We start from the raw sequence: 27,269 nt of genomic DNA on the forward strand, positions 1-27,269 counted from the left end.
TATTTTTATATAATGTATAAAGAAGATTAAAGACAAGCTTGACAGTAATAATGGGCATTTAAAAAAAAAAAAATTGGAGTCATATTGATCTGAGGAGAATCGATGTGTACAGCTCATGAGTGTGTGCTAAGGCTCCCTCTCTCTAGTCTGCCATGCTAGGTTAATGTTTGGAGCAGATGGCTTTGAAGCACTAATAAGGTGGTCGCCATGGCTACTGGGCGCTCTGAAAGAAATTAACTTTGCGCTGAGCCCAGTTCATCAATTTAGTCAGATATATTGACTGGTTTCAAGACAAAGGAATGGAGAAAGAGAGGACCCGTGGAAAGTGTACTGTGGGGGTGGGGAGTTGCCTTGGTGTCTTATGTGGTGTTGTGTCGAGCATGCTCAGAAAGACCACCACTTAATTAGATCCTCAGTGTGATGCAGCCTTTGCACACAAACATAAGCGCACAAACTGACCGCTGAATCTTTGGCTTCATACTGGCTTTGGTCCGGCTCTGCTATTGTTAGTTGAAGGTGCTCTAATCCATACTCAAACAGAAGTGCCTGTCTAAACAACACAGATACAGCTCTAGTGACTATTTCTTTCTCTTTCGGGGTCAACTGGTTCAGGGAGGTAAACCCCAGTTATACAGTTACCCGGCATGATCTAAGGTAATGATCAACCACTGCCCACCATCGCTGACCTCAGAGACCTCAGCGGAGGTGGGGCAAATACTATCAACACAGAACAACAGAAGTGAGTGAAAGAAACACGCTGCTGTACTCTCAAGACCACATCACAATGGTGGCCCAGCAAGGTAGCATAGTGGTGGTGGTGAACTCATCATAACATAACGCAAGTCATAACGGCAGTCACACGTGATAGCAGCTGTCGGGTTCTGAATACCGGTTGAACCAGCTCAACTGATGTTTTTTTTAAAAGAACACTGAGGTGGAGGGGAAAGGTGGAAGAACTAGAGAGATGAAGTTCTGGCGTGGGAAATGATACCAGAAAGGTGAGGTATGATTATGACAAATGGAGACACTTAAGTTGTTTTACCAGTACACACTGTAACCTGCTGTGCAACCCAGTTGATGTACAAATGATTCAAATGTTGTTTTATTTCCGCCAGTAACCAAAAAAATCCTGCCATGCAAGCTCTAAAAGCACAGTATGGAATCAAATGATTGAAGTTATATAACTGGGTAAAGCTGTCAGACAGGTTATCAATGAGAACCCTGGCAGCTGAACAGAGACTTAGTGCAAGCCCTCATTGAACTCCTAAAAAAAAAACACTTCTCTGGGCTGTTTTTACTTCTCAGATATTAAAGCTCATGGAAACCAGACATCACATGTCATTTTGTATCTCTTCCTCTGAGCAGCATTGGTGGCAATGACTGCTAATTCATTTTGGGCTGAACTGACTGAAGTGGGGCCTTTCGTCTCCAAGAGAAACCACACAAAATAGATTTCCTTGCTGTTGAGTCCATGTCAAAGCTGGGTTATGGGAGGCACACACTGACTGATGTTCATTACCATTTCTCCATGCTCTGAGCAACACAAAGGACTTCAATGCGATCGGTACCACACAGCCACATCTGCCTCCTATTACCAACAAAGAACAATGAGGGCTGGTCTGGGCCCCACTCTTTTTCGAGGGGCTTCTCCAGGGGTGAAATTACAAACAGAAGTGTATATCCACCCCGGTTTGAGGTAATCTATTAATCTAGTCTCCAGATTTCTGGCCCGCAAGAGAACACAAAGAAGATTTAGAATGGTATTACCATGTGTGTTGATGTCATTAGGGACATACCCAGGGCACTGTTTCATACAAGGAAAGAAAGAAGAGTAGAGATGATCGACATGCAATTTACAATGGTCTGTCTATCTCCTGTGGAGAGTAAAATAGAAGATAACACTATAGATATGAAGCACCACATGCATATGTGCGGTTCCTCCAGTAGAACAAGACACAAGCAACGCCAAGGTCATGAGTTCAATTCCCAGGCAACACTGACAATGAATGTCATTTCTTGTAATGTAAAATTGAATGATAAGTGAAAAGGCTTGTACACTTGTGTAAGGATGAGATTTAATATTATATACGTAGGGAATTAAGGAGTGTCTAACCTGGTATTTTGAGTTGTACGATGCCAAAAAGCTTCTTTCAATATTTCTGCATCTCAGCATTGTATTTCATATTTTTTTTAAGTTATGATTTCCCCCAGTTGTGACCCATTTTGAATGTTGGTCTGCATACGATAGTTGGCCAGTGTTATTGGGTATTGTACATTTCAAGAGCTCCGCTCACCTTTGAGTCCTCCTCATTAAGGCTCTTCTAGAACAATATGTAGCCAGAGTATGAAGAAAGCAGTTTTACCAGGTGCCCTTAAAAGCCCTCCTGTAAACCTATAACTGGGAGTACCCAGTGAGGCACATATAGGTTGAAGACCTCACTGACCATATGGTGGTTTGAGACAAACACCAATTAGTTCCAGAGGGGGAACTTTCCCTTTCTCTCCCATTCATATGTAGATCCCCTCCTTTAGGTCACAACAGAATAGGTGAAATGTTGTGGAGCGTAGGACAATGCCTGATCAACAAAAGATAGGCATCAGCTCGAGCAGTGGTGAGTGTTGCCACAGGCAGTCCCAGGCTAGCTGGCAGCAGCAGCAGGATGCAACTGTTGTCTGTAGGCCTGGAGTGGGATGTGTGTTGCAGAAGCAGCTGTTTGGGTCTCCGCTGTTGTTTACAGTTTGGCTGAATGAGCTCGGGTCGAATGGGAGTAAACGTGTGGTCTTAGCAGTGGTAAATATTTTTTCATGGTCATTGACAACAAATCCCCCAGGTCACCTATCCCTCCAGCACACACTGAAAATCATGTATTTGCCTTTACTGAAGGTAACATTCAGCACTGTAAAATGAGTGTACAGTGTATCGTTTGAGTGTGAAGTACACTTCATATTTTTGTCTGATTTGCTTTGTACCGTTTAAGGCGCCAGGAGACAAGTGAGACATTGTCACAGTATTTAGTGCATTTAGCTTTTGCACTGTTTTGTAATGCACTGTTTGCCTTTACTGAGGGTAACATTCAGCACTGTAAAATGAGTGTACAGTGTATCGTTTGAGTGTTGCACTGTTTTGTAATGCACTGCAGCTTCCCAGTTATGTCTCCCTCACTCTTCTAATTCTTGCCCACAACCTGCCACGGCTCTCTCATCTCAGGCCCCGTGGCCTGGCAGGCAATGGGGAGGAAAACTATGCAAATATGCCTCAGAAGGACCGACTCCCGACCCCCGCCAGCAGACACAGAAGCCTTTTTGTTGGCAGCCAAATGACGGGTTTGTCACATGTTGGGAGTGCTGCATGCCTCCGCTGGTTAGTTATATGCGGTGCATTATACGCCCCCAACACATGACACATATTACATGTGTGAGGTGAGGGACAAAACGACATCTGTACTTCACTCAACAGATCTCCTGTGGGGAACAAGCCCAACTGCCAAGATTGGCAAACGCTCCAACTCACTGGCCAGCAGTTTTAATGGGCTGATTCAAAATGTTTTGCCCAGTTAGTGGTATGAGTAAATTAAATATATTGTCTCCACATTGATATGCTTTCAGGTTTGCTACTACAAACAATCAGTCGTTTCATACTATAAGGGCTTAAAGTTTCCCCCAGTTACCACAGTTCCTTCACTGAGATTTCTCTGAGCAATGTGGTTGGTTACATTGGAGGCAAGACTACTGTAGATCAACTGCTTGCAGAGTTTTACAACCGACTTGAACTGAGGGTGCACCGCACCTGATGAAGGCACGGCTTGTTTGCCATGACCCAGTGAATAACAGTTTGGAAACTTCAGTACTGCAGGCAGAATGGGAGCCAGGGGCAGAGTGAAGCTCTATATTCGTGAGAGGGATTTAAAGAGCTCTAGCATGGCAGTCATCTGACCCAATTACACAGAGGGAGGGAACTGAGGATGAGGTTTCACTCAGATACAAGAAGCAGCCATTGGCCAGTTAAAGCAACATGACCAACAGTTCCCTAATAATACAAACATACACATCAATAAGGCAACTACATCCAGACTTGCTTGCGAAAAGAATTGGAATAATTGACAACCACTTGAATGTAAAAACCAACTGAATGAATGTTACTGCAGCAAGGCTGCATATGGCATGACTTTTGATGCTGTCCTAATCCATTAATCCAGTAAAGTACACTGCATTGTATCCCTGCCCTCAGTCATTCATTTGATCTTGTGCAATGTGATTAGCTAACTGAGTATAAATGTTAGGATTTTGTTGAATATGAAATGGCTTGTGTGCAGTTTTTCTGACACAATTGAGGAAATAGTTTCAACAATGGCCCCTGTGACTTTTTTCTGGCAAGTTTTGAAAGGGCCCGGGGGTTAGTCACTGATGTACCTTGTGACCGCATCGCAATCACATGTAATATATAATCACTACAAGACCTGTGTTTAACCTCAGTTCTTTTGGCCTACTGAAGCGCCACTGATTGATTTGGCTGTTTTGACTCAACTACTGCAGTGTGAGGAAATCAACAGCTGAGCATCAACACAGCAAACTTGTTCAATGAGTTAGCAGTTACACATACTGACAAACATTTCTTTCATAATGGGAATATTTGGCCTCAATCCTGGAGATGAAATTGGGGAAACCGTAAAACCCACGCTCAAGACAAAAACCCAACTTCACAGCTTTTATGGGCTGCATTTAGAATCAGACGGATCTGTGATCTTGGCTCAACAAAGGGTGAAGTGAGCTTTTTCCTTTTTTTGTTTTTTAAATGAAATTTACTGCCCCTCTTCTCTTCAAGTGTGTTTCCCTGTGCTTATCGTCACTGAGAAACAGAAACATGCGTATTGGGCTATTGGGCCGAGAGAGAGGAAGCACACACTCAAGATAATGCTTTATTTTGGGGGCGTTTGGAGCAAAAGAAAGAAACGGCGGCTGCCGTGTGATTTATGAGGTCTCCCGTATCTCCTCTGGACATGTCTGCAGGAGCCGACCCTCTCGCCTCGCCTCGCCACCATGGCCTGAACCTGAGAGTTCATAGCCACTGGCCCCACAGCTGTCGTTATCAGTGAATGTCACGTACAGCTGCCAAGTCTTGCCACGACCCTCTCTTTCCCTCTCTCTGTCTCTCAACACAGTCCTTTTTCTGATCGTGGTTTGACAGTAACGCTACATCCCTGTACCTGGATGCTACTCTCCTTTGTTTCAAGAGATGCTGGGGAAATCAGCACCTCCCATTTTACCACTGCATAGCAGCGAAAATGTTAAAGCTAAAAGCAATAACCTCAGACATGTAGTCTGGGTAGTTAAGATAGGATCTTTCCCAGGATCACCATAACAACCACACAAAAATGCTGTCTCGTCCCATATCTTTGTCTTCATTTACATGACCCACCAACTGGTGGCCTGATTCCTGTACAGCAGCCAGCATGTGGTCAAATTCTTATTTGGCACTGAAGTCCACATTGTCAAAGCCCAATAACCCCCAGTCTGTCCCACCCACCGCTGCCCTGGGGCCCAGGGACTAGTAACCCACACAGTAGCTATAAATACCTGCTTTAAACACAGTCTCAGAGACCGTCGCCGTGTCCAGCCTCCAAAAACGCTACACATAGCGGTTTACAGGTGTGCAAAAAGAAATATCCAGACAGACCCCTTTTCCCTCTGAACTACCACAGGAAAGGGCTGTGGCACTCTAGAGGCTGAGAGAAGTAAAGGGGCTGGGTGGCTAATTACAGACCATGACTGAGTGACACAACAGGGAGAAAAAGAGAGGGAAAACTGATAAACAGGATAGACAACACACTGAAAACAAACCACACCTCAAAACACAAGTCAGCCATGCCAAATGTAAACTGCAAAAAAAAAATGGCAATACAATTCAGACTCCATACAGTTAGATCAATGCTGAGTGATACAAAGGGCTATTTTTTGTAACTACTTCATGTCTAGTTTCTTTGTTACAGCAAAAGAAGTTGGGGCTTAAAAATAGTTTTTAATTAAGAGTATACAGGATGCAGTCAATGCAGTCCTATTGTTTCAGGGTAGGAGTAGTCAACGTGAGTATTTTTGTTTTGTGTGTGTGTGTGTGTGTGTGTGTGTGAGAGTGAGTGAGTGAGTGCGCGCACAGTGCTCAGCTGGGATCTCTGGCTTTGTTATTCTCAGCTCTCAGAGATTTTTTTGTTTTCGGTGTGGGTGTATCCAACTGTGACAAGCTGCTTGGCCGTGCAGGGCTGCCGGTAAACTCCGGAGCGGCTCTCAGGAGCGGACTGACTCCCAGGCCAAGTAGGACATCCCACCACAGAGGGGTTTAGCCAGACTGCAGAGCTGACGCACCGTCAAAACTACCACCGGAAACTCTATACTGCAGTATATCTGTTTTCAACATGTGGACATATTTCTGAAAAAGGGTTATTTAAAAAAGTCTTTTATATTGTAATGTAACACAGCCACACACAGAGAAATCAATTGTTGTCATGGTCTGTGACCTTCGGCCATTCTCCTCTTGAGGGCCCAGGTCCATTTAAATGGTTTGGCCCCCAAAGTCAACAAAGGGGCCACGTCACCTCTCATTAGTGGAGCCCAAAAAGATGGGGGACACCCACTGTACCCGGCACCACCGCCGGGGATGGCAGCAGCCGAGAGCCCACCGCCCCAGTGCTGCTCGGCCTGGTGCAGAGGCATCATCAGAAGCACACTATAATACAGTTTGAGTGGAACCAATGTGTTAGTTCGGCTTTATTAATCTCACATGCGCCCCTTTGTGTTTCTATTCTAAGCCACTCTTAGGCTCAGGCTCAGTCAAGCTTCTCATGGCAGGAATCAGAGGTAGAAATGAATGTCATGTTATTTTGTAACTTTCATACTTTTATCGTAGTGTTGTAGTCATCAGTTTGTTGTTGTTACCCACGTTGTCATTGATGAATGACTGATGGTGTCAGTTGCCTGGCAGACATTTATAAACCGTTCTGATTTTCTACTCTTTGAAACCTAGCCCTTAATAGTTTATGAGCGCAGTGGTCCTCCTCTCCTACAGACAGCCAGGGGCTGAGCAAAACCTGTTGGAAATACATCAATTCACTTTTTTTTTTACAGCAATGACCCATGTACCATTGGTTCGATCCAGGCTGCAATGACCATGACCCAGCTCACCAGCAGCTGGCAATTTCAGGCTTGACTGGAAGAACTGTCACTGAGGAACACGTTTCCAAACTGAGTTTGGTGGCTTGGCTCGTTAGTGGAAGATTTAGCACTTTCACACTGGGGGCTGTGTATGGCAGCAGTCCTGCGCAGGATGACATGCAGAGGGGGGGGGGCATCGTTAACTGGCCATCCCTGTCTGCACTGTGGGCCCTGATGCTTCCTGTGTGCTAATGGGGTTTCTCAGACCTCGTTTAACTCTCTGAACAAAAATGCTGATTTTAAAGAACCCAGCAATATCACGCATTGACTGAACAAAGGTTAGGGAAGTGAGTTAAGAATTTCGCTGCGCTGAAGCAATTTGGTGTATGTGACAATACACTCTTTGACTTGACTTGACTTGACTTGACTTGACTTGACTGGAGAGCAAAAAGGGTCTCATCTCTCTACTTTAAATGTTACCCTTTTTTGTATAAGTAATGCCAAGAGATGCTCAATGGCCATGAGCCTTCTTCTAAGTGACCTGAGGGAGCCCAAGTACGTAAATCAGAGTTTTGTCCATGTTAAGTTAAACCAGCAAGTGCTTACTTCAAGCTCTCTCTCAAGACATATACACTACCCCCGCCGTCAGTCAGACACCTGGAATATATTTGATGAAGACTGTTGTAATCTGTTCAGTATTAGCTTTCCGCTGCACTCTGTAAACTCTTCTCGTATATACGCATGGTTCTGCATAGGCTCCAACTTCTTTTGACGGTTGATCCTTCATCTTTAAATCTTTGAAACCTTTTCCATCCTGTGTACACTGCCTTATACACAAGATGGCCTTAATTGAGGGTTACCTATAGGTTTTTTTTTTTTTTTCTTTGAGTGAGTTTTGTGCCCATTTCAGTACAGTATGTAAACCTGACGTGTGCAATGTAACAGCTGCAGTTTTGAAGGTGACAGCTCCTCTCCTGTGATCATGAGCAAATATAATAGACTCCAGATGTCCTAATCAGCTCCAATGACAGAGTATCATGCTGCCAAATGAAACATACTACACCGGCCCAGCTACCTCGCCTCTTTCCAGCTATACTGTCCATTTATTACCCTCCCCCTCCCTTTTTTTCTCTTTTTACTGCACTCCACAGCTCCTATAGAGCGTTCAGGCCTCCTTCAAGGCGAGGGGGGAAGGGCTGCAGAGGCTTTCGTGGGAATCGAAATCTGGCTTCAATTATGCTTTCAAACGTTGGGACTCTGTTTTTCTTATCTCTCCATGGCTGCACAGTGGTTTGTGACCTGTGGTCCTGAGCAGGAGAGGACCTGATTTACGTGCCGGCAGCACAGGGACATAAATAGTGCTGAGCAGAGATTTCAAAGTCGTGGATGATTTAGGATCATAAATATATTCTGGTGGATTGGATCTGCTTGTAAATGAGTGTGTCTTTGGGCGTTACACGTGTGATTCCCTCTAAGCATCCAGCTGGAGGGCGGTGGGACTGCCTTGACACTCATGCACACCGGCACATTTTCGTAAAACATGTTAGACTGCTTTATCTTGATGACAAGACGAGATGTCAAACTATGTGTGTTAACATTGGGAAATGCAGTCCTGTGATTCCCCAGAAATATGATTTTTGGGCGCTGGACCACTACACAATTGAGAGACCTTCAATATGAGTGACAGTTGACTGCGAGGAAGCCAGTCATAAGGCTACTTGGCTTGTGAACCTAAAGTCACAGTGATCCCCCATTATGTGCAGCCCTCTGCCATCGCCTAGGAGAAGCCTCTGTCCCTGAGCCCCATAAATCCCAGCAAAGGGCTGACAGCGTTGCTCCATCTTAATGGTGCTGTCGACAAATATTAGTGGCCCTGTTCATCCAAAGGCTGTGGGAGTCACTGGGATATTTTACAGGAATCTGCCTCTTCTTGGGCATGGCGTCGCCCCGTTGCATCTGCAGAGAGGCGTCTCATAATTATGATGGATTAGACTGCGGCTGGGTCTGGGGCCTGCGCGCTGTAATTGTTTCACAGATGCTGCGGATGTGACATACATTAATAATCGCAGCCCGGCAGACAAAAATCAATGCCATCACAGAATTCTATATCTGCTCTTGGCACTGGGGGAGGGTAACAGAGAGAGAGAGAGAGAGAGAGAGGCACACACAGATAAAGACTGGTTGGGCTTCTACTGAAATGTCAATATGTATTTGTATGGTCAGTTGGATGTTCATGCATGTTAATCTATCAAATGAAGTTCAAATGAAGATGGTGAGAAGTATATAGGCGCTAATAATATTACAATGACACAATGGTGAGTCGCACAACAGTAGTGACAATTGTTTGTTGAAGGTACCAGTGCTTTGGTAATGGAGACAAGAGAGTCAAAAAGAGAGCGTCAACATCTAATGATTACTTATCTGAAAGACAAGCCCAATTTTTGTATTTATCACTCATGTATACTATTTTTAAACACGGACACAAAAACAATCACAGTATGCTCTAATATGGCAATATAGAATAAAACATCAAAATCTATCGGTGAAAGTGACGATGAATTCTCAGTTTTTGGTCTATTACTAGTCGTCGTTGACAGGGCTACACCGCCATCACTCCTCTTTTTAAGCCTTTTTAACAGGCTTAATGGTAATTCCATCAGTTTCACATAGGCCTCCTGTGTCTGCTGTCCAAGTTGATTATCTCTACGCCCTATCGGACAGCACAGACTTGCAGAGCAAGCCATTTTCAGCATTAAGTCATACAGAATATCACACGTTCGTCCAGACCAAAAGACCATCAAGTCAGTATCAGCAGTATCAGTCTCAGCTTCTTGGCCTGAGATTTCCTGAACTTTGCGTTGAGGCTTGAATTGTGTTGCAAGAGCTCCCTTTGCCTAGCAATAACGCTAGCAGCACGCCTTGCCTGGACTAATGAGTGATTCAGCCCACACCCCCACACCCCCTGCCATGCAAGCAAGCTCAGCGCAGAATTATTCATGGGGTGGGATTACAATAGGGGAGTGGAAGGTGTGGAATACCACAGCACAACAGCTGATGAGCTGGGGGCTCCCACCGCCATATCTACCATCTGTAAACATCACCGCAGTAGACACAAAAAAGAATTATATATATATATATATATATGGAATAATAATAATTATATATATATGGAAGGTGAGACTTCAAATCCAAGTAGTATCTATTTCTTTGTATTATTCTTAGAGGTGTCTAGAATGTCTCCCTGTCAGATTATTCGAAAGTGATGAAAATTCAGAGAAAGAAGAAGTGCCTCAGACAAAAGCGAGTTGAAACCCAAGCCTTTTCCGCTGCTTTGTAACTCCTTCAGTATAAACTCTTGGCCCCCCTGGAGACTTGCCGGTTAACGGGAATGAGGTCAGTGTCTAGCCAGATCCAGACATGGGCCTTTGTTTTGAGCATCTGCCTCAAAAGGAGCCCAGGGCCTGCTGGTATGCTGCCGGACAAAGGGCTGGCCCTCCCTCTGTAAACACCATGTTGCCCGTGAGCCGCGCCGCACCGACAGCTGCTCAGGTTCACTCGTGTGTTGCTGGAAATGCTGAGCACGCCAAGAATGCTGCCCGGCCATTTTTTTTCTTTCTTGCTTTCTTTTCTCTTAATCAAGTTCCTCATTACTAATGGTCCAGTTTTGTCTTGTGTAAGAAAAATACAGGAAGCTAACAATATAGAAAATGTAGGTGATTCTTAGGTTTAAGTGATTTCGCGAATAAGTTTTTGTGCACAGCCATACAATCAGCACTATATGAAATACTAATATTGAAGAACCATTCATCCTATCCTGAAGTTAAATACTTGTTAAGACAAAATAAATACCCGGTTGCTACCTTATTTGTAGAAATACAATCATTTGAATACGTGTATCCATCATACGGTTGCTGCTTGAGTGTTGCTGCTGTGCTGAGTGATTTAGAACGAAGCCCAAACACACAGGTCTCCCCTGCCCTTCCTCTCACCAGACAGGGCTGTCCTCATCATATCATGATATTGTGCATCTTCGCAAAATGAGTAGTTCAATCCACTCAACAATGCACAACATATATGTATTGTACCCGTCTAATATACCATGTCTCATTTGTAAATAATCTAAATTTGTATATTTTGTGTTTTGTCTCTCAGGACGCAAAAAGGGCAGCCTCGTGGATGGACCCAGAGCAGACCAGATGGAAACAGAAAAGGCCAGTCATGAGGCGGAAGAAAGTCTGAGTATAGCACCGTTTGGCGTTACACACCCCCAGACAGACAAACTGCAGAATGGGAGCCCCTCGCCCGACGTGGGCCCTCCACACCAACTCAATGGGGACGCTGCCTGGGGTCACTTCAAGCCCACCAACGGCAGTGGCCTGGGAGTCAACCCAATGAAGAGACATCGGGAAAACTGTTCCAGCCCTGTCACCATGCAGAGCCTGTCTGACCAGACAGGAGTGTATGCCATGAATGGAGAGATTAAGCACAGTCTGAGCGAGCAGCCGCAGCTAGGGCCGCACCAACCCAAGAGGCCTCGAGCGGTCGAGCTGCAGGTCAACGGCAACGACGAGATGAAAGCATGGCAGAGGACAGAGTCTGGTAGAGCCGAGTCAGGTGACTACGAGGGCAACAATGCTGTGCAGGACGGTAAACTGGATAGCAAAAGACATTTTAACCTCTCCAATGGGGACATCTTCTCGAGGAGTAAATCGGTGCCAATTTCTAATGGTGCTATAGAGAACCCATCCTCCATGGTGGGTTCAACCGGTGACCTCTTAGAGAAAACCCTCTCTCAGTATTACCCTGAGCAGGTATCCATCGCCCCGCAGACTGGCCAGTCGCAGGCAGAGAGAGAAGTCCACTCTGGGGACGGCAGCGAGAGGCCTGAACAGAATACCCAGTCGCCTTCTCTCACCTCAGGTTTCCCCATTTCATCATCCCAGATGCCTGTCTCTGAGCAGCAGGCCAGGATCTCCCCAGAGCTGCATGATGGCAACGGTGGCTATAACACCCAGTTCATGGTGAATGGATTTTCCAGCAGCTTTGGAGGAGAACACCACCAGCACCCTCAGCACCCTCAGCAGCAGCAGCAGCAGCAGCAGCAGCAGCAGCAGCCTCTCCCAGACATCACTGACCTGGAAGAAGCTCACACGCTGGACCAGGCACCTGGAATGGTTACACCACAACGGGTCAGCCCTGGTTCTCAGGCCCAAAATGGCTCTGAGTGCTTCCCCAGTAACCCAGAGGGCCCAAGCATTTTTTCCAAATCCAACACAGAGTTCAAGCAGGGCCCCTACCTCCCTTCATTAGACTCAAACACTCCTCTTCACACAAACAAGGGCGGTGGATTTAGGCCCTTCAGTAGCTCAGGGGGGCCCCCAAGCACTACCAAGCAGTATGGTGCCCAGCAGCAGCAGCAGAAGCCTAGCCTCCCTTGCCCAGCTGAGCATTCCACCCTGCAGGGCACTTCTGGAATCCCCTCGCCTGGGATGAGTAACGATAGGGAGCCTGAGCCACAGGCTGGTCCCACACCGATGCAGGGGCAACGTGGTAAGCTGGAGAGTGAGCTGTCACTCAGCCACACACAGGGAATGTCGCAGAGAGCTGAAGCCTGCTCCCAGATAGGCTGGATCGACCTCAACTCCCAGGCCTCTACACAGTCTGCTGGCATGCCAACCATGTGGGGGGGCTTCTCCCCTCAACCCTCGGTGGACCAGCATCCACCACCTTCTCAGCAGAACCAGGGGCAATCACATGACCCCAGTTCCACACAGGGCTTCCTAGCACAGGGCTTTAATGCGTCTGGCTACCAGAAGCAGCAACAGGACTGTCAGACACATGACTGGCAGCAAAGGGGCTCTAAACCCTCACCCACAGGGCCTCTGCCAGGGCCACCCAAACTTCAGCACATGCCCCAGCAGTGTAGCCTTCCACCACAGCAGGCAGACAACCAGTTTTGCGCTCAGCAAGAGCACTTATGCAAAGACCAAGACCTAGAACAGATACTGTCACCCAATTTCATGCCTCCTCACCAGCAACCATTACTCCCTCCTCACCCACAGCATGAGGGTCACCAGGCAACTAACGCACTTCAGCGCCAGCGCTCTCAGGACAGCCCCTCGAACACAACACCCCAGCCTTCAGACTCTTCACAGGGCCCTCTGGACCCTGAGCTCTTAAACCGCCTCAAGATGGAAAACTACATGAGGTCAGAGAAGCAACAACAGCAACTGAACTCTCCAACATACAGATCTCAACCAGGGCCATCTCCACAGCCCATATCCAGCCCATCTCACAGACCCAAAACACAGCTTCAACAGAACGACCAGGCCATGTTTGGGTTTGGCAATGCAGAGGGGCCTGGTATGCAGGATAACTTCAAATTCAGCAAAGCAATGGAGATGCAAAAGCAGCAGCAACAGCAGCAGCAGCAGCAGCAGAGGCAGTACAGCCCAAGTCCCAGTGCGCAGAAGCAATACCTTCCACAACAACCTCACAGTCACCACAGCAGGATGCCCAACCACATGAACTTCTCCCAGCCTCCGTCAAACCAGATGCCACAGCAGGCACCAGGCCAGATGTACCCCAAGTTAGAACACCCAGAGCCCTGTGCCCAATACCAGCGTGGCACCATACCCAGCCCGGGGCTTCAGGGGGATTTCCAGAGGCACGCTGCCCTGCGGATGCACCTTCTGCAAAAGCAGGAGAGGCACGGTGTCCCACAATGCCCCAGTGACATCCACCATGGCCTGCGGAACATCAAGCAGGAGAACGGCCCCAGATTTGAGGGCCCTTTTGTGCCGCCTCATCAGCAGGGCAGGGACCCCGTACCCAACGGTAGTGGGCCAGCAGTGGTGAAGCAGGAGCGGCCATCCTCCGCCTGCGAGCAGAGCCAGCAGCAGAGCCAGCATGAGAGGAGCATCCTTGCCACGATGGAGCAGCAGCTCCGTCAGTACGAGCTCGCACCCGTGTTTGAGAGGAAGTCACTGGTGGTTAATTCGCCCAATAAGGTAAAGGTGGAGATAGCAGGCGGGGTGACAGTGCTCTCAACAAACGTCGGAATGTGTGATGGGGCGGATGGGAAGCCACCTGAAGTCATCCTGAAGAAGGAGCCTGGTCTACAAAGCTTTTTGGAGTCTCCCATGAAGCTCTTGAACACACCCATAAAGAACCTCTTGGACACGCCTGGGAAGACACAGTTTGAAATTCCACCTTGCCATTGTCTTGGTGAGACCACAACTGCTGTTCTTTTTAATCATACAGCCCCTGTAGTTACATACCAATACAATACTATCAGTCTAGTCATATATCTGAACTACTTTGTTACTGACAAAAGAGACAACGTTTAATAATGTCAACTTTACAATTACATTTCTATTGCCCAATTTATCTAGAACAAATCAGTGAGAAGGATGAAGGCCCATATTACACCCATCTGGGGGCAGCTTCCAGTATCCCAGGGATCCGTGAAATGATGGAGAATAGGTACACCTTTCATTTAGCCTGAACTGACTCTCAGTCCTAATTCGACTCATCATTTCCTTCTAATAATTTCCCCATGTCAGTCTCTACAGATTGATTTTTTGCTTACTTCTCCTCCTCCACCACAGATCCGGTATGACTGGCAGTGCCATTCGGATTGAAAAGGTTGTGTATACAGGCAAGGAGGGGAAGAGCACACAAGGATGCCCTATTGCCAAATGGGTAGGTCTGGACTTCACCAATAACATATCAGAGCCCCCTCTATGAAAACATCAACTCTATCTTTATCTATCTCCAGTAATGTCAACAAAAGCACTTCATTTATCAATAGCACCTCCTATGGAAAACAATAGGAAATTGCACCTGTTTCCTTAGCTAAGTAAATGAATAAATATGAGTAAAGAGTGTGTGTTTTTGTGTGTAGGTTATTAGACGAGCCAGCGTGGATGAGAAGCTCCTAGTGCTGGTGCGTGAACGTCCAGCTCACAAGTGTGAGTCGTCCTGCATCATAGTAGTGATACTGATCTGGGATGGCATATCTATCAGCCTGGCCGACCGCTTGTACAATGAGCTCAGCGAAACACTGACGAAGCACGGTGCCCTCACCAACCGCAGATGTGCCCTCAACGAGGAGTAAGAGACCCACTACAATCCATATGTTTAGATCCAATGAACACCTAAGAAGCCAGTTTCATCCAGGCACTGAAGAAAACTCTGCTGGAGTGCTATTCAAATGGGGACAAAAAGCTTTCATAAAAAGGACCAGAAAGGTTTCATGACCATAAGAGTTTGTTATTGAAAGGTCCACAGCGGTTAATTCATTAACTTTAGAACCAAAGGGCTTAATTTTAATCTAGTCAGAATTGACTCCACATGAATAATTCACTAGAAAGGCTCTGGTGGGAGATGATGTGTCAGGGTTTTGCTATAACTTTACAGTCTTACCTGCTCTAAAGTGTCTTAGATCATTTACCACTGAGCACCCTGATCAAGCTACCCAAGGTGTCAGACCAGGAGAGCATTTACTGATTTTTCTGACAGCACTTACTGTTGGCAGTCACGCAGTTTCTAAAACAGGATGAGATTCAATGTTTTTATGACTGCATTAACAGCGATGCAAGCTCTACATGACAGTCACATGCTTCTTTTATTCAGCCTTACACACCCATACATTCTACACACCCTTATAGTCAAATATACATTTTCCATTCACTGTCCTTTTTACATAACTGGCAATTATTAATCAGGAACTACAATTTCAACATGGTGTCACTGCATTAACCAATCAGGAAAGATCCAGCCTAGTGGGTTTACGTGTGCACCATAAAGGGTGGGGTGACTATGGCTGTCTGGGAGTGGACATCTAAAACGGCTTGTGTTGTTTTAATTACACTGTTTTAACTATGCAGTAGAAATACAACGGCTGACTTTTTCAACTAATGTGATTCTCTTTAACCTCTGTGCCCTCTCCAGGAGAACATGTGCTTGTCAAGGTCTTGAATCGGAGGACTGTGGAGCTTCCTTCTCTTTCGGCTGTTCCTGGAGCATGTACTATAATGGCTGTAAATTTGCCCGGAGTAAAATACCTCGCAAATTCAAGCTTCTCGGGGATGATCCCAAAGAGGTAAACTACATCTACATCTTTGCCACTACAAGGCTGATGCTTTCCTAATGGATTTTATTTCTGAGGGTTTTATTATTTCATTTCACAGGAGGAAAGGTTGGAGCACAACCTCCAGAATCTGGCAACAGTAATGGCCCCGGTGTATAAAGAAATGGCACCAGATGCCTATAGCAACCAGGTAGGGTGGCACATAATGTTGACCTACATCAAAAAGTGTTCAGAATATTAATATACTAATATAATCTGACGCAACAGCCCTGCACACAACAGTCGCGTCAGTGGTAGCTGGCTTAGTTGACCTGTGTGGTTTTGATCAGGTGGAGCATGAGAACCGGGCTCCAGACTGCCGGCTAGGGCGGAAAGAGGGCAGACCATTCTCTGGGGTCACTGCCTGCCTGGACTTCTGTGCCCATGCCCACAGAGATCTACACAACATGATAGGAGGCAGCACTGTGGTAAGCTCTGCTACATCCATACCTTCTAGTCTTATTGAATAGAGCTGGCAGTTAACAATTAAGAAGTGTTTTGAGGCAGCATATTGCTAAATTAACTTGCTTTTCCTTCCCAGGTGTGTACACTGACAAGAGAGGACAATCGTGAGATCGGGAAAATCCCTGAGGACGAACAGTTGCACGTGCTGCCGCTGTACAAAGCCTCCTCCACCGATGAGTTTGGCAGTGAAGAGGCCCAGCTGGAGAAGACCCGCACCGGTGCCATCCAGGTGCTCAGCAATTTCCGCCGGCAAGTGCGCATGCTTGCTGAGCCTGCCAAGTCCTGCCGGCAGAAGAAACTGGATGCCAAGAGAGCTTCGGCTAATAGATTGGCTGGCAACCCTGACACACCTAACTCCAAGGCAGACAAGACCGCTCAAGCAAAGAAACAGAGCACTTATGAGAATACAACGGGCCACCCCGCACACATACCAGGTATATGGAGGGTGCCACAATGGTGGGGTAGTGCTTGACAGTGTTCAAAGTCTACCAAATCAGTTTTAAGATTCTTTGGGATACATTTGAGTAGTTCAAATTGTCAAATGAGTGTAGATGTGCTGATTATTGATACTGTAGCGCGCTCTTCAAGACATAACTAACTCTGTTGTTGTGTTGCTCTCCCTCTCATTCTCCCACACAGGTGTCCTTGGTGCGCCCCTCCACCACGGGCAGCAGCCATGCCACCTAGGGTCCCCTCTTCAGCACCAGCAGCTGCAGCAGCAGGCGGCCTCACACCTTTTCCCTGGCTCTCCCCACCCCGCAGGATACCCCAGGTTCCCCGGCTCACCCAGTCCCTTTCCCAGCACTTCAAAGCCGGGTAGCTTGTACCCGCAGTCACCCGTCTCAGCAAGTCCCTACCCCTCGCCTCTACATGTACCAAATTCTTACATGAATGGCGGAAATCCAGCCAGTCCCTATCCCAGCGCTCTTACGCCCAGTAACCTCTACCCAGGATACCAGTGCAATGGAGGAATGGCCATGGACAATTACCATCCCTACTACTCCAGCAGTCCAAAGCACCTGGAGATGTACAGGCAGCAGAGGCCCCCCATGTACGCTGACCAGCAGTACGGGGGTCATCAGCGTTATGGGGTCAACTATCCGCCACGCTACGGTGAGCCAGGCCTGCAAGTCAATGGCTTTGCCAACTGCGCTGGGAGGCCTGGGGTTCACCCAGGGGGGCCATACTCCCCTTACCCTCCCAATGGGGGTCCTGATGCCCAGTTTTTGGAGGCCATTTCCCGGCCTCCTTCATCCCATCCAAGTTTGGACTATGCATCTGTGAGCAAAGGCAATCAGTTCGGTGGGTACCCCGGCTCATACCTGCCACAGAATGCTCAGATGTATGCCCCTGGCCTGGACCCCTTGCGTATGCAACCCAAGGCTGACATGAGCAGCTTGCATGGAGCCAACGGGATGCCTCAGGGGCTTCCGCCTCTCGGGGGCGAATGCCTGACGCCCGGTGGCCAACCTCCATTTGGGATGCCCAACGGCAGTATGCGGAGCCCACTGATCAAGCAGGAACCCAACACTCAGATACCCACCACACCAAAGGCGAAACCTGACGTGTGGTCAGACAATGAACACAACTTTCTGGACCCTGATATTGGTGGGGTCGCGGTTGCACCTAGCCACGGCTCCATCCTCATCGAGTGCGCCAAGAGGGAGCTGCATGCGACCACGCCGCTCAAACAGCCCAACCGCACCCACCCCACGCGCATCTCGCTGGTCTTCTACCAGCACAAGAACATGAACGAGGCTAAACACGGGCTGTCTCTCTGGGAGGCCAAGTTAGCAGAGAAGGCGCGGGAGAAGGAGGAGGAAACGGAGCGCAACGGCGGCGTCGAGACCCCACCGAGCAAGAGCAACAAAAAGGTGAAGCGTGAGCCGGTGGAGCACCCGGAATCATACGAGCCCCCTTACAAGCGTTTCATCCAGAACCTGACGGAGCGATCCATGTCCTCCACCACCAACACATACGTAGGCACGTCGCCTTACGCCTTCACCAAGGTCACAGGGCCATACAACTGCTTTATGTAGGCTAGGGCTGCAGTATCCACACGCAGAAACACTCCCTCATCAATGGTGCTGGAAAGGGTGCTACTGTAGTGACCTTGAAAATGACCTTGGTGCTGCCGCCTAGGTGCTTTTTGGTAGTTCTCTCTCTCTCTCTCTCTCTCTCTCTCTCTGGGATATGTGAGTGACTTGACACCCAGGAGCAACACAGCACATCATCAGAACCGATGGAGCTAACTTAGAGATCCACTGAAGAGATAGTCACGTATCAGGCCGTGTCACCCCTCCAGAGATCAAGCTTTACTGACTAACCCTAAGGAGGTATTTATTTAATGTTAGGTTACTTTTTACAGGAATCACACTGTTCTACTTCTCTGGTGCTTCTTTATGTCCAACACATCAGGACAAATATTACTGGAAACAAAGTTTCATTTTGGTGGCTTTACATTTTTGAATCGAAAGGAATTATCTCTGAATAGAGATATGATCTTCATAGAAAACACTGATCACATTCTCGGTGCTACAGGTAAAAGGTGTCTCGTGTTAAAATGCCTTCATAGTCAAATTGGTGTGTACACGCTGTCTCTCAAAGGCTACTAAACAGTTATTTTATGATTCATTGGTGGTTAGAATATTCTTCACAAAAAATGTATTAAACAAATGTTTTACAGTGCTTTTGATATTGAAGGTTTGGGGGTTTAAACCTTCAAATTGGGCTGTGGATTTTGAAAAGGTTTATTGCCTTTTTACTTAAAAAGGTTCATTTTATTTCCTGAATAATTGAATACCATGGATGGAATTAGCCTGCTATACACAAAGGAATCATCATGCAAGATGAAATTTGTCTGGTGCTTCTTTTGCAGGTTTCACAAATCCTTTCTATGAACCATTCAAAAGGTGCATTTTATACAACAGTAATATTTTTATTCAGAAGAAATACATCCGCCAGGAGGTTTGTTTGTTTCCTTAAGGGTAACATTTTGGTCAGAAATGCTAGTTCTAGGCAGCAGCCCACAGAACAGACCTGGAGTCGGGGTGTTTCATTCATGCTCATTTTAGTCATGTGACTGTTGTGTTGATGATCACGTTCCTCACAGCATGCGGGTGAAGCTCAAGGAACAGGGTTGGGTCTATGTTAGCGTCACGGTTTCTAAGGCAGCTGGCTTGCTGTGGGGTCCTCAAATAATAATTGTAATCTAGATGTATGATTCAAAAGTTGATATTTGTACAGTAAATTAATTCTCTTCTCTGGAATCTAGGCTTTAGATTTTAGTACTGTAAAAAGGTAATATTTCTTGTTTGGGTTTCAACTGAGTTTTATTTCAAATGGTGCTACTCGACCTGCTATAAACATATAATGTGAGAATCTTTATTGGGGCAGTTAGAAGGCTTATGAATGATGTACAGTACCTACTTGTCATATACCTCAGAACTAGTTTGGCAATAGGATTATGATACAAAGGCTTTTTATTATTTCTCTCTCTCTCTCAGTCTTTTTCTTATGGCTTCACAGCACTTCACATTTAAACAGTTACAGTTACATTCACAGTTACAGATACCAGTCTCACAAAACCTTTAGGCCAAGGCAAGGCTAAGTTCATTACCTACTTTTTTTTTTCATACTTCACCTATAAGAAAGTATTAGTTGAACTTCAAGCTTTGATGTAATAGCAAAATCAGGGATACTTCAGCTCATTTCTGTGCATCACAACATAAACATTACCTGTGTCATTTATGTTGTTTCCTCTCCTTCAGGGATTGGCCTTTGCATCATGAATCCCCAAGAATTTATTTGTACATACTATAAAACACACAAAAGTAACTTTGTAAGAAACATTGAAATTACCTGCATTTTTGTACTTATGTTTTAGTAGATTGTCGGTTAACTTTTAAAAATTAATTTGATGGTATGATAATATGCACTGAGTTGATTAAAGGGAAAGTATGGCATTGACTAAATAATTAGTGAAGCACTCGCGTTCTACTAAAGAAAAAAAGAGAAAAAAAAAGTAAAGCCAGGGCAGTTATGACCATAGATGCACATTTGCGTGCTTGTGTATAGCTAAAGTAAAATTTATTTATGACCACTAAACATTTATATAATACTTTTTCTCCCTCTCTTCCATTCAATTCAATGTGATATTTGGTGGGGTGAGTTATGTGTAAGACATTTCCCCCATTCTAACTTGTATAATAATTTTCTGGAAGCACTTCAATTCTTTTTCAGTGTGAATGAAATTTAATGAAATTAAAGATTACAAACACTTATTTAAAAGGTAGATTGTAAATGTGCTGTACATACCATGTGTTTGTATCACAGAAGATTCTTTCTTTTTGTCATTTTAAACCCCTGTCGTCACATCAAAATGTGTATGATCTGTAGTGTACCAGATGTACCTATGGCCCATGTTTCATAAAACAATCATTGTTTTGTCTCTCTCAGTCAATCTGTGGATAGTTTTGGTCTTTCACACAAACCCTGATCAGTTGACCAAGGGCGCTGATAGACGCCACAACTTACTGTCAAACAGCAGCTACCTTTACAGTACCCACAGCAGATACTTGCTAGCTACAAGTCAACTAGACAGAATGAATAGTAAGAGAGTATTCCAGTTTTTTGTGTAAAGTGAAAAACTGATGTTAAATTTCGGTGTACAGGACCCAGCTTCAGTAGCAGATTGTGGAGGAGAGGGGGAGGAGTGATTAGGATATAGCGGGTGACAAGCATAGCCATACTTGAAGAAGCTTATGAGTTTTTCTGAGTGGTGTCAACATTACTTGAATGACTTTATGAGTTTGACTAATGCACAAGGGTGCACAGCTCCAACATTAAGCTAGCAGTTCATGTACACGTGTTGGTATTTTGCAGTTAGACACTAAAGGTTAAACATATATTCTGCCTGTCCTTTTTTTTTTTTTTTTTTTTTTTTTTAAACAAAACTGCTTCCCTTGTTCCCCCTGAAGTTTGGTATGCTTAAAATGGAATTATGGATGGGTATAAATACTGTAAGTATTGTAACGTACTGAAGTACTGAATGCAGTTTATTTGAAAGCTGTTTATTATATCATTCCTGATATTGCTGAGATGTGGGTGTTTTTAATAAAATTTATATTTATTTAAAGCATCTAAAAACCTGTGCTGCTTGTCTTTTCCAACGAGTGAATGCATATTTCCTAAATAAAGCACAGAAATGTATTGCATTGTTTATTTATTAGTCAAAAACTAAATATACACCCATTGGGGTTTTGTCCTATAAATAAACAACACACATGAATGAATCAAACTTATACTGGGTGACCATCTAAGCACATTGCGAACTGTTTGGCAACTTTCATTCATTTCAAATCTGCATGACATTAATTAACAAAAATGCTTTCATACTAATATACCCATTTTTTCTGAACATGAAAATATAATAAAAATATTATACAAACTGTTCCTATTAGGTAGAAATATGTGAGCTCTGCAATTTCCGAAATTCAAAAGCTAAAAATCAACTTAAAACAATAAGTAAAACAAAACTGTATTAATACAAATAAATCTGTACAATGAGTGGACATTATATTGTCATACAGTACTTTATATTAAACCTCTCATTAAGTGCTTCAGTCATCGATCTGCTTAGGTTCTGCCCTTTGCTTCCTGGGATTAGAGCCCATTTCAGAGAAAGTGCCACTTATCCACTGGAAGAGAAATCAAGTCAATGTAATTAGCACATGGACATGCTGCTGGGAGTCACACACAGTTACCGGAAACATCAAATATTACTGTACACAGTAAATAGTGCTATCTATCTGTTGCCGGTTCCAGCATTAGCACAACATTACATTTGCGGCACACATTTTTGAACTAAGAAATGACTCATTAAGGGTTTACTCGAGTAAATCCTGAAAAATATGAAACGCAAAGTACATTGAATATTATAAGACTGTTCAATCATGCTATCAAGAACGAGAAGTCTTCCTCCCTCACAGAAAATCTCTTTTACAAAAATACCATTCTCAGCACAAAATGTAAACGTATGTACATGCTAATACACATTCCCTCATTTTTGACAACACTACATGACCAATGAGTACTCATGGAGAAGTGTCCCATCTCTACGTACCTTCAGCAGGCACTGGTAAGGCCTCTCCACATGCTGGGGCCTATGGAAGAGCACAGCACAGAACAGAACAAACATCATTCACTGGGCCTAAACATCCAGTCTGAATTGATGTGCCATGTGTACCTCTCTCACCGACTGGATGATAACACTGGCCTCCTCCTGGCTGCATTTGAAAGGACTGTCACAGACGGAGGCGTTTTGGCTGTTGGAAAGGACGCAGATGCATCACATCACCACTTGTGTGTGACAGCAGAAATATGGTCTATATTTGTCATTTTATTCCATCCAATTATTGATTTAGGTCTTATTAATTGATCTCATTAATTATCTATGTTTAACAAACCTCTAGTTAACTACAATGTTGTAAAACATTTGAATGAGCGCCTGCCACATTATAGTCATTGAAAGTGCTGACAACTTCATAAAGGAACATTAAATGAAGGTACAAAACTAATCCACTAGTATGTAGTACCAGTATACACATCTCACACGGCCCCGTCTCACCACTGTATCTCTCCAGCTTTAGCCTGCTTTTGCATGAGGGCCCTCCAGTGGTCATGTGTGGACCTTATGACCTGCACCGCAAAGTCCTGGAAATGACAAGAGGACAAATCAACTCAGGGAGTAACTCATTGTCAAAGAATAAAAACCCTTTTAGTTTCTAAAACTTACAATGAGACCCTCAAACTAAAAGGCAATATAGAACATATACCCGGAGAAACATCAGGGATTTCTGAAAAAGAACCTGAGCACACTGGACGTGCATGTAAAATGTTACCTTGTCCTTGAACTGCCCGTTGAATGCAAACTGATTCTCAGGCTTTCCGTCCGGCACTTTGTATTTCTTAAACCAGTCTACAGTGGCTTCAAGATGACCTGGCTTTTTCTTTTCAACATCTGCAATACCTGTGCACAATGAAAAAGTGGTATTAGCATAACCATACAGTGGTGGAAAGGCTCTACTGTAACGAGTGATGTGTTTGTTATGTAAACCCACTGTTAAACTCTGGGGCATCAGGATCCTCTGTATTAATGGCAATGACTTTCCAGTCAGTCTCTCCCTCATCAATCATAGCCAGAACTCCCAACACCTTTACCTGGATCACCTCTCCACGAGAGCACACCTGTCAGGACACAGGAGAATGAGTGCACAAATGCACATTCTGACCAATAGGAGGTAAGACTTGAGCTGAGTATCTGAACAGCCATGCACTATTCTATTCCAATACACTGAAGGATGTTGGCCACTCACCTTGGACCCAATCTCACACACGTCTATGGGATCATTATCTCCACAGCATTTAGTGTCTTTGTCTGTGTGATTGGGATCCTCCCATGTCTGTCAAAGATAACCCACAAAAGAATCATTCCAAGACATTACTGGTAAAGGTAGAAGTGCATTCAACCAACTGACACACATTAGCTTTGTTGGGAGAGAGTTAGGACAGCGAAAATATAATGTGCAATTCATCTGTATGCCATGGGGGGGGGGGGGGCCATGATGCATGTCTCTTAAGGGCACAGGGCCGTGGGCAAGCGCCCCCTTTTTAATGCCAGAGGAACTGGGGGAACTGCTCTTCAGCCACCTCATCAAAGAGAACTGCTCTAATGCAGGGCAGAGACCTTCCAGCCACCCTCCTTGCTAGTCATTGACAGGAACCAAAGCTAATGTTACATAAAGATGTAGCGACCACATGCTGCTGCTGTAGAGAAATCTCACCTGTGGGAGAGCCCCATAGTTCCAGATGTAACCACGGTGGGGAAACACGTTGGCCACGTACCTCAGCTTACCCTTTTTCACATCTTGTTTTATTGGGTTTAATGCCTCCTTTGTTGCAATCTGATCAAACAAATAAAAGAAATGAAGATATATGAACCACATTCAAATGGAAAAATGAACAACCAAGTTAGAGTAGCACACCGCACTAAATAGTTTTCGTATCCAGCATCTTCACAAAAGCTAGGGTGAAGAGGAGGGTGACCGAGAGAAGGCTTCTAACAGTCAGTTTAACCATGTGCCCATTCACCTCCAAAACTAGATTCACCTCAATTCTAGCATCTATCAATATTTCTTTCCTCCTAGATCTCAAAATCATCTGCAACAGCCTGCAATTGGGTGGAATGGAACATGGAATGGAATAGTTTGGGTATTTTTAGAGAAACTAATTTACAGGCAATGTTGACCAAGAGATATTACTCATTTGTCTGTAATTTCAGTGAAATCCTTAAGTAAATGACATAATTTCTCCCTGACAGGATCATTTCTATGAAATTGTCTGTGTATCTCTAGAAGGGGGTTTCAGTACGACGGAAACGGAAGACAATTTCCAAAAAATGTATTTGTTGGTGGTTCAGGGGGCTTCTGGACAACACAAAAAAATAGCTTAAGATTTGTATCATTACACTATAGGTCAACTCCCATATGAGTCAGTCAAAATAAATCACTAAATATTTCCACCTTACCTCCATTTTTGCATTTGACCAACGAGGCACTTCCACTACCATGTTAAAGAGGGCCTGTCCAAAATAAAACAAGTGTCATTTTAATGAACGTCTTGGCATTTGACAATTTCTCCAACAAGTGATATTAATGACTCTTAGTTTCATCATGAGTAAATTGACAGTACCTGACAGTCAGTCTTTAACTTCTTTGTTGGTATATCATTTTCCTGTACTGAGACAAACACATTTGCTTAAAACGAATGGGAAACCATCGATCTCCACAATGTGATCTACAACATGCCTGGCAGGTTTACTCGACTATGGACAAACTCAGAACAAACCTTTTCGTTTTCTGCAAACAGTGGAATGTCATGGAAAGGTGAAATGTACTTCCCATCGGAGGTTTCTGGAGAGGCAAAGGATAAGATTGAATTATGTGTCTTGACTTAGGTTACAGATATCCAGGTCAAAATATGCTTTTGGAACTCCACAAAACAAACAGATGCACAACACCCTTAGTACAAGGACGGTGCAGTGGGAACGACACTTGCACAGTTAGTGCATATCCTCTGTCCCATATACAGCATTCAACAGTCATGCCAATGGCAAGAAATGAGAGGCAAATCTTCTCTCTACACGACACAAACGGCAACGGTGCACAAATACGCTAACAACACATGGGGCTAACACGCAGGCATTACAACATAACACAAGGATGAGAATGATAACAGTAGGCCTAATACACGCTAATACTACACACAAACATGAATTACACTCTACAACAGAACACACTCAAAGCATGCTGGTCTCCTGCTACTTACATACACGGAAGCTCCCCTAACCATAGACATATATACATATGTATGGGATCTATGTATATATGTCTATGCACCTAACCCCTGGCACGATACAGTATGTTGCCTTTTATCCTGCCTTTTTGTGTTTTTGTAATGTGGTGACAATTGGGCCACACTGCCTTCAAAAAGGTCCTAGCTGACTAACAAAAGCATTGTCCCATATCTTCAAGCAATAACAGAAGATATTGGCTCTTGATTTTTGTGTATAGCTTCTTTTCCATTTTGACACCAAGATTGGTCAAATTTCCCTTAATTAGGACTTTCTTTGAACATTACAAAATGTACACTATTGAGAGACTTAACCGCTTTGCCCTTAATATATATAATTAAAATAAAAAAAAATAAAAAAAATCTAATTTGAGAAAGTTACATTTGTATTATAACCTAGATATTTTAAGCCTACATTCCAGACATGTCTACACTTAGAATGGGGAATGACACAAAGTTGCATTGCACGTGGTAACGTTTCTCGCATAGGCTATGGATTGATCCATCCCTAGGCTTATTGAAGGTGGCATTTCAACTGATATTAGGCTACCCATGCAGTCATCTTTAAGAAATAAACGTCTAATGCATACTGTAAGTAACTTAAAGTCCACAAAAAATAGTTGAAATCGGTATTGTGTAACAGTTGATAGTAGCAAGTCGTTAGGTCGTATACGGAATGACTACGTGGATATGGCCATTTCTAGAAGCTAGGCTAATTACGTTTCAAAATGCCATTTCTTGTGGGATGCATCGTCAGCAGGTCATACCACTGCAAGAAAAGCAATGAATGAAGTGCGTTCCTCTACAATATGCTATTCGACTTACTAAAATAAATCCTGTAGTCTGTCGAGTTTGGCCGTCCTCTCTCTTCCGTCTGATAATGCACCATTTTTCTGAGAGAGAGGGAAATAATTCGTGAAATCACTTCGTTTTTACAAAAAGGTTTTGCGTTAAAAACTGCAGCTGAACACCTCACCGAGGAGCGTACTAGCAAAAGCATAATTTAACACTCTAGCCTTTATGTCTACTCAGTTCCTGCTTTCGTGTTACAGTTTCCTCCATATGGTTCTTCCCAATCGCTTCTCCAAGCTCGCACTGCCACCTATCTTTACACTTC

General features: G+C 44.7%; 2 protein-coding genes across 2 annotated transcripts in view; one reads left to right on the forward strand and one right to left on the reverse strand.

Moving 5' to 3' along the window:
* tet2 (tet methylcytosine dioxygenase 2) overlaps positions 1-21,686 on the forward strand; it is a 29,723-nt gene extending 8,037 nt beyond the window's left edge. Inside the window, exons 2-10 of the mRNA XM_012831803.3 lie at positions 11,296-14,370; positions 14,538-14,628; positions 14,754-14,847; positions 15,050-15,258; positions 16,099-16,249; positions 16,338-16,427; positions 16,567-16,704; positions 16,818-17,175; positions 17,381-21,686. Of these exons, the coding sequence (XP_012687257.2) occupies positions 11,340-14,370; positions 14,538-14,628; positions 14,754-14,847; positions 15,050-15,258; positions 16,099-16,249; positions 16,338-16,427; positions 16,567-16,704; positions 16,818-17,175; positions 17,381-18,780 (5,562 nt within the window). The 5' untranslated portion in view covers positions 11,296-11,339 and the 3' untranslated portion in view covers positions 18,781-21,686. The remainder of the gene's footprint in view (positions 1-11,295; positions 14,371-14,537; positions 14,629-14,753; positions 14,848-15,049; positions 15,259-16,098; positions 16,250-16,337; positions 16,428-16,566; positions 16,705-16,817; positions 17,176-17,380) is intronic.
* Positions 21,687-21,948: 262 nt separating this feature from the next.
* Positions 21,949-27,269, reverse strand: ppa2 (inorganic pyrophosphatase 2). The gene is made up of 12 exons (XM_012831804.3): positions 26,978-27,269; positions 25,649-25,713; positions 25,493-25,534; positions 25,329-25,382; positions 24,586-24,705; positions 24,118-24,204; positions 23,863-23,989; positions 23,644-23,771; positions 23,370-23,455; positions 22,998-23,067; positions 22,866-22,905; positions 21,949-22,440 (listed from the first exon to the last, which is right to left on the reverse strand). Exons 1-12 carry the CDS (start codon positions 27,150-27,152, stop codon positions 22,418-22,420), a joined length of 1,017 nt encoding a protein of 338 aa, XP_012687258.1. The 5' UTR covers positions 27,153-27,269; the 3' UTR covers positions 21,949-22,417.

The sequence above is a fragment of the Clupea harengus genome, chromosome 22 (assembly GCF_900700415.2).
Source record: "Clupea harengus chromosome 22, Ch_v2.0.2, whole genome shotgun sequence".
Lineage (NCBI taxonomy): Eukaryota > Metazoa > Chordata > Actinopteri > Clupeiformes > Clupeidae > Clupea > Clupea harengus.